General features: G+C 37.7%; 1 protein-coding gene across 1 annotated transcript in view; it reads left to right on the forward strand.

Moving 5' to 3' along the window:
* The window catches only part of KCTD20 (potassium channel tetramerization domain containing 20), a 65,764-nt gene that overhangs the window by 55,698 nt on the left and 1,774 nt on the right, over window positions 1-8,292 (forward strand). The window contains exons 6-7 of the mRNA XM_027876623.1: window positions 1,167-1,364; window positions 7,489-7,599. Of these exons, the coding sequence (XP_027732424.1) occupies window positions 1,167-1,364; window positions 7,489-7,599 (309 nt within the window). The remainder of the gene's footprint in view (window positions 1-1,166; window positions 1,365-7,488; window positions 7,600-8,292) is intronic.

Consider the following 8,292-nt stretch of genomic DNA (forward strand, 5'->3'; position numbering starts at 1 on the left):
ATGAACCAAAAAGTACTTTAGAAATGCTACCTATTATTATCATCTATTATCCCTTATTCAGACTGTCCTAGCTCCTAATCTCATATAAAATCCATCACCTAGAATGGCAACTAAGTGGCATGGTGGATAGAGTACTGGACCTGGAATCAGGAAGATGTGACTTCAAATCTTGTCTCAGATACTCACTAGCTGTGTAATCCTGGTCGAACCACTGAACTTTTCTCAGTCATGATTTCTTGATCTGTAAAATGAAATCTGTAAAAAAATAAATAGCTACTATCTCCCAGGGTTGTTGGGGCATAAAATGAGATGATATTTGTAAAGCACTTTGCATACTTTAAAATACTATATAAATGCTATTATTATTATTATTGTTAGCAGAAGCCCTGCCTCATATGTTATTGAGAAAATAAAGGCCTTTGACCATGCGTTCCCTCCTGCTTTCTCTGTAGCTCAGAATCCCTTGACAACACCCTCCCAACACCATTTTCTCCTCAACTCTCTGATAAAGAAGTGACCCTTACCCTTGCCAAGGGCAGCCCCTATATCCCTTCTTCTTCAGTAGCAGATTGCCAGCGCTATTATCTCCCTTCTCTCTCTAATCTTCACTCTCTTTCCTATTTGCTGACTTATTCCTTACTATCTACAAACATGCTCAGTGTCCCTCATCTCAGCCAAACTCTTGGAAAAAGTTGTCTCTATTCCTCGCCTCCTGTTCTCTCACTCACTTCTTAACCTTTTCCGATATGGTAGGAGGAGGAGGAGGAGGAGGAGGAGGAGGAAGACTGCTAGCATTTATGTAGCCCTTTAAAAAGATTTTCAAAATGACTTCATGTGGATAATGGGCGTCACATTCCCATTGCTTACCTTCTCAATGGGTAAGAGAGGGGCTGGATTTGGAAAAGAAGATTTTTAAAAATTAACAAATAAAAGGTTTGCAAAGTGTATCATATATATTAATTATCTCATTTGTGAGATAATAGCCTCACTCTATGAGGCAGGTACTACTATCACTCCAAAACATAAAGATTGTTCCTGTGCCATGTCCTGTTTTCCTCTACAAATGTGAGTAGTCAGTCAGTCCGTAAGCATTTCGTACCTGTTATGTGCCAGCTCAGTGCTGGAGTGCAAGAAAGGATTTGAACATACATTTTTTTTCCCCTCAGGTGCTTTGCTGCATGAACTCTCCAATGATGGAGCTCACAAGCAGTTTGATCACTACCTCGAGGAGCTGATCTTACCCATCATGGTGGGCAGTGCCAAGAAAGGAGAACGGGAGTGCCACATCGTTGTGCTGACTGACGAGGACTCCGTAGACTGGGATGAGGACCATCCTCCACCCATGGGGGAGGAATATTCTCAAAGTAGGAGCTCTGCATACATTTTTTTCCATTTTAAATAATATTTTATTTTTTCCTCCAATTACACATTTGAACAATTTTTAACATTCATTGTGGGTTATTTTTGTAAGTTTGAGTTCCAAATTCTATCCCTCCCTTCCTCTCCTCCTCCATTCCTGACATGGTAAGCAATCTAATAGAGATTATACACGTGCAGTCATGTGAAACATTTCCATACTAGTCATTTTATGGAAGAAAACAAAGGAACAAAGCAATGAAGGATCAAAGGAAGAAAGAAAGAGATAGAAATAGTATGCTTGGTTCTGTCTTCAGATGCTATCAGTTCTTTCCCTGGAGGCGGAGAGCATTTTATATCATGAATCCTTTGGGATTGTCTTGGATCACTATACTGCAGAGACTAGCTAAGTCATTTGCAGTCGTTCTTCATATATTTTTGCTGTTGTTGTGTACAAAATTCTCCTAGTTCTGTTTACTTCACTTTTCATCAGTTCACATAAGGCCAGATTTTTCAGAAACCATCTGGCTTGTCATTACTTATAGCACAATAATATTCAATTATAGTAATATACTACAACTTGTTCAGTCATTCCCCAATTGATGGGCATCCCCTCAATTTCCAGTTCTTAGTCACCACAAAAAGAGCTGCTATAAATATTTTTGTGCAACTGGGTTCTTTTCCGCTTTTTTAAAAATCTCTTTGGGATACAGTCCTAGTAGTGGTAGGGTAGTCAAAGTAGTCAAAAGGTGTGCACAGTTTGATAGCCCTTTGGGCATAGTTCCAAATTGTTTTCCAGAATGGTTGAATCAATTCACAACTCTACCAACAAGGGCATTAGTGTCCCAGTTTTTCCGCATTTATCATTTCCCCTCCAATATTTATCATTTTCTTTTTTTTTGTCATATTAGCCAATCTGATAGATGTGAGGTGGTACCTCAGAGTTGTTTTAATTTGCATTGCTCTAATCCATAGTGATTTAGAACATTTTTTCATATGACTATAGCTTTGATTTCTTTGTCTGAAAACTGCCTGTTCATATCCTTTGACTATTTATCAGTTGGGGGAATGACTAGTGTTTTTATAAATTTGACTCAGTTCTTTATATATTTGAAAAGTGAGGCCACCTTATCAGAGACACTTACTGTAAAAAATGTTTTCCAGTTTTCTGCTTTCCTTCTAGTTTTGGTTACATTGGTTTTCTTGGTGTAAAAACTTTTTAATTTTATATAATCAAAATTATCTGCTTTACATTTAGTAATGCTCTCTATAGCTTTTTGTTCCTAAATTCTTCCCTTATCCATAGATCTGTCAGGTAAACTATTCCACGCTCTCCTTATTGTTATCGTTGTTGTTGTTTCTCCTTCATTCTTAAAGAGGATCATGACATCAGGAAGATGATGCCGTGACTTGCAAATGAATTGGATTTGAGGGAGGGCAGGCTGTGCAAGGACACCAGCCTCTCTTTCTCCTCTGGAATCATCTCGGTCAGGTGGCAAGATATAGATGGGGATGACTGGAGGTGGTCCCACATGGTATCCTAATTTGCTTATGGTATCATCCTTTATGTCCAAATCATGTACCCATTTTCAACCTTATCTTGGTATATGGTGTGAAATGTTGGTCTATACCTAGTTTCTGCCATACTATTTTCCAGTTTTCCCAGCAGTTTTTGTCCCAAAAGCTTGGATCTTTGGGTTTATCAAACATTAAATTACCATTGTCATTTGCTACAATGTATTGTGTACCTAATCTATTCCACTGATCCACCCTTCTGTTTCTTAGCCAGTACCAGATTGTTTTAATGGTAACCACCTTATAATACAATTTGAGATCTGGTATGGTTAGGCCACCTTCTTTCACCTTTTTTTCATTGATTCCCTTGATGTTCTTGACCTTTTGTTCTTCCAGGTGAATTTTGTTATTATTTTTCCTACCTCTATAAAATAATTTTTGGTAGTTTAATAGATATGGCACTGAATAAGGAGCTCTGCATGTATTGAGAATGCCTGGGGTTCAGAAGGATGGGCTAAACTAGTTTAGGGCAGACATGAAATACTAATGATAGAAATTTGAACCCAGCCAATTCTGTGAACCAGAAATCAGACCCAAACTCAACAGTTTGCTAAATTTGTCCAATTGACTATGTAATGAACTCCTAATTTATGCCAACCTCATAGACTGGAGAATCCCTACTTCTACCCTGGTACTTAGCATGCTACCAAGTAGATGTTAGGTCCATCATACATATGTGTAGCTAATATTGATAACAGTGTTATCTTCTTCCTGAATTATTTCATGATCCCATAATCTTAGGATTTTATAGTTAGCAGAGACCGTAGAGGCCTGCTAGTTCAAATGCCCAGTCCATGAAGTAAGCCACATAATAATAAGAATATTCTAAGAATAAAAATAATTTTGTTATTCAGTCGTGTCTGACTCTTCGTGACCCCATTTGGGGTTTTCTTGGCAACAATACTGGAATGGTTTGCCCTTTCCTTCTCCAGTTCATTTTACAGAAGAGGAACTGAAGCAAACAGGGTTAAATGACTTACTTGCCCAGGGTCACACAGCTAGTAAGTATCTGAGACCAGATTTGAACTCAGAAAGATGAGTCTTTCTGACTCCAGGCCTTGCACTCTATCTGCTGTACCACCTGACATTTATATAGTGCTTTTAAAAAGTTTGCAGACTAATTTCACATGTATAATGGGTATCATATTCCCATTTCTTGCCTCCTCAATAGGTTGGGAATGGGCTGGAGGGAAAGTATTTTAAATCAACAAATAAAAGGTTTACAAAGTGCATTATATACATTATTTATCTCACTTGTGAGATAAATTTTATTTATTGTGAGATAGTGAGATTATTTATCTCATTTGTGAGATAATAATAGATAAAGCTGTGAGGCAGCTTCTCTTATCTTTTTTTCCAGATGAGGAAAGTGAGGCTAAGAGAGGTTAATTTGCCCGGAGTCACGTGGTTAGTAAGATTCAAATGCAGGTCTTTCTGATTCTCAATCTGATGTTCTATCTACTGTGCCATCAAGGTGCAATATCATTTCCAATTGGTTATCCAACCTCTACTTAAATATTTTCAATGACAAAGTGTTCATCTCCGGAGGCAGCCTTCTTAGGGTTTTGTTACCTTGGGGTAGCTTTTATTGTTAGAAAATTCTTTATATTCAACTTAGTTCAATTATCAAGTACTTACTGTGTACAGAACATTGTGTTGGGTTCTGAGGGAGATACAGAATTTAGATAAGCTGATCCCCATCTTTATGGAATTTATATCTCATTGAGTGGCACTTATGTTAATAACTATAATACATAGGAATATATGAAAAATGACATTCTGAAATGTAAGGAAAGTGCTATTTGAAGCCCAGAACCTGGGGTAAAGGTTGATTTTTCAGGGGGTTGGAAGTGTTCAGGGAGGGCTTCCTAGAAATGGTAGCATGTGAATTGTAATGATCTGAAATCTGCCTTTCTATGACCGCCACCCATTGGATCTAGTTCTGCTCTTTGGATCAGATCCACAGGGAATCAGTCTAATCTTTCCCTGTATGAAGAGAACTGTGATGTCTTCCCTAAAACTAGGGAACTTCCCTAGACTAAAGATTCCCACTACTTTCAGCCATCCCTCACATGGCATGGTTTTGAGATCTTCAAACCTCTCTTGATCACCCTCTCCTAGATGTTTTCTAGTCTGTCAATGTTTCTGTGGTACGTAATGTTCCAGGTAGAGTTTGTACTTGGACTATTACTTCCTTTGATCTGTATTTTATACTTGTATTTATTTACATTATATATTATAGATATCATATATCTATGTTATAGATATTACATCTGTATTATATATTATATATGTTATATATTATCGCTATTATACATGCATTTATCTCATTTATCTATGAAGTTGCGTTTATTTTTAATAGGATCTTAGTTTTAGAACTCAAAGGTGCATCGTTTAGTCCCACCCTCTTATTTTACAGATGAAGAAACTAAGGCTAGAGATTGTGTTTTGTCTAGTCACACCAGGTAGTTAAGAGAAGTGCCAGGATTTGAACCCACATTCTCTGACTCCAAATCCAGTGACCTCTCCAGTCCACCATCCTGCCTCTCCTTGCCAGTGCACACTGTTGGCCTAGCCTTGTTGTTAACTGAAAGCCCTGGGCATTTTTTATTTGAGCTGCTGTTGAACCAAGTTTCTCCTATCCCAAGTGCAGCTTTTTCATTTCTCCCTGTCAAAGCCAGAACAAGGCATTTGTCTACACTAGACAAAGTTTGGAGAATTGGCCTCTTTTGTGTTTCTTCCCACCAGAAATGTTGAGCCTTCATTGTCACATGTGCTGCCTGTTACAAAATAAATAGCAACATGTTACAGTGAGCAGAATTTTCTGGCCTTAAAATATATGCGTTTGCTAAAAGCTTTGTATTGATCTGAATGATATGGGTCACTTTGGTGTAAGTCTGCACTCCTAAAAGAATATCTCTTAAACAGTAAACAAAAAACATAGGCAGACTTACATAGTTCAATGGAGCTGTGATTTCACTGGTGTTTTTACACACACTGCTATATGCAAACTTCCACCAGCATGGAGTATAGTCCATCCATGTCTTCTCATTCTGGGTAATTGTCATCTAATTCCTTCCACTAGTCCTTCTTAAGAGATTTTTACCAACATATTGGAGGCCTTCCTTTAGGTCTTTTAATATTCTATGGAAAATCCCCCAAAAGTATTGAGAAGACTTCTACTCTTCTCTTCTGCAGAGGTGAGGGACATGCAGGGTGGAATATTGTTCTTTCTTTCAGACTTTTTCCATATATTGATGGGTCTTGCTCAGTTTTTTTCTTCTTTTTCTTTAAAAATATTATTTGTAAGGGGCAGTTAGGCGGCGCAGTGGATAGAGCTCTGGCCCTGGATTCAGGAGGACCTGAGTTCAAATCCAGCCTCAGACACATAACACTTACTAGCTGTGTGACCCTGGGCAAGTCACTTAACCCCATTGCCTAATTAAAAAAAAATTATTTGTAGCGAAGAATTGGAAATTGAAAGCAAATGATGCCCATCAATTGGGGAATGACTGAACAAGTTGTGGTATATGAATATAATGAACTATTGTGCTTTAAGAAGTGCTTTAACAGGCAGATTTCAAAAAAACCTGGAAAGACTCACATGAACTGATTCAAAGTGAAGTGAGCAGAACCAGGAGAACAATGTACGCAATAGCAACAGCATTGTGGGATGATCAACTATGATTAACTTAGCTCTTCTCAGCAATACAGTGATCCAAGACAATTCCAAAAGACCCATGATGGAAAATGCTATCCACATCAGAGAAAGAACTTTGAAGTCTGAATGCAGACTGAAGCATACTATTTCTCTTTCTTTATTTTTTCATAGTTTTTTTCCTTTTATTCTGTTTCTTCTTATACAACATGACTAATATGGAAATATGTTTTACATGATTGCACATATATAACCTACATCAAATTGCTTACTGTTTTAGAGAAAGAGGGAAGGAGAAATTTTGGAACTCAAAATTTTATTTAAAAATTAATGTTTAAAATTGTCTTTACATGTAATTGGAAAAAATAAAGTACTATTTAAAAGAAAAAATACTATTTGCTAAGTGGGATGGCTCTCCGGGAAGGGGAAGGAAGGGAGCAGATACTGGGAGAAATTATTTTCAAAAAGCAAGAAATATCAATAAAATAAAAAAACAGATTCTGTGGAAAGCACTGAGACTGTCTATGTTATCCTTTGCGATACGACAAGCTTACCTCCTTTCCATACGTATGTCCTTTCTTATCTTCCATATCACTATTGTTGTTTAGTCCTGTCCAACTAATTATATGCAAGTCATACTGGTAATATAATGCTGTCTACTGATCCCTACCATCTGTCTTTTTCATTTACTTTTGGGTCACATGCCATTTCTCTAATTTGGAGATAGGGTGTTTCATGATTCACAGCCATGTGAAATATAGAGATTAGAGAGACTACAAAAAGAGACCTAACAGAGACGCAGTTCTCTGATAGCTTACCACCTAACAGGAGCAGGGCAGGAGGGATGTCCCTGGAAGCCTCCCTTTCCCCATTATTAACCCCTGGTTTTCTCTTTCTAGTTCTTTATAGCTCCAAGCTCTACAGATTCTTCAAATACATTGAGAACCGGGACGTTGCAAAAACCGTATTGAAAGAACGGGGACTAAAAAATATCCGAATTGGTATTGAGGGTAAGAAAATTGAAAGCTCTGTTGTGATTCTGACTTCAGGCTTTAGCTTCATAAATACTACTGTGAACCTCAAAGAGGTCACACATAAAGGCATTTTCATTTTAGCAGTTTTTTCTTGCCAAAATTTCCATTTTCCTTTTTCCCCAATGTTTTTGTGCTTTAAAACAACTTTGAAAATAGATAACTTTACTGCCTTCCCAGAGTAATAATAGCTAATAGCATTAATGTAGCACCTGAAGGTTTGCAAAGCACTTTACATGTTATCAAGAAAGAGACAAATGAATTTCCTCCATCTGGGCTAGAAGGTGATGACTGCATCTTACTGCCTTTGACTACAGGATATATATATAGCGCACCCCTTCTCCCTCCCTTCCCCCCCGCCCCACTTCCCCAGTACACTGTATCTGGTTTGAGTTAGGTCTAGTGTGTCTTGGGATAGGAGATAAAGTTGACGTTCCCTCAAAAGTGCCTTGCCAACTTCCTGATGGGTGCTGCGAGTCTGAGATATGCTGGGAGCTTCTGTACTTTGAAAGGTTTCTTTTCCCTTTCTTTCTTTCCTTCCTTCCTTCCTTCCTTCCTTCCTTCCTTCCTTCCTTCCTTCTTTCTTTCTTTCTTTCTTTCTCTCTTTCTTTCTTTCTTTCTTTCCTTCTTTCTTTCTTTCTTTCTTTCTTTCTTTCTTTCTTTCTTTCTTTC

Source organism: Vombatus ursinus, unplaced genomic scaffold (genome assembly GCF_900497805.2).
Source record: "Vombatus ursinus unplaced genomic scaffold, bare-nosed wombat genome assembly UNPS02014811.1, whole genome shotgun sequence".
In the NCBI taxonomy this organism is placed as follows: Eukaryota; Metazoa; Chordata; class Mammalia; order Diprotodontia; family Vombatidae; genus Vombatus; species Vombatus ursinus.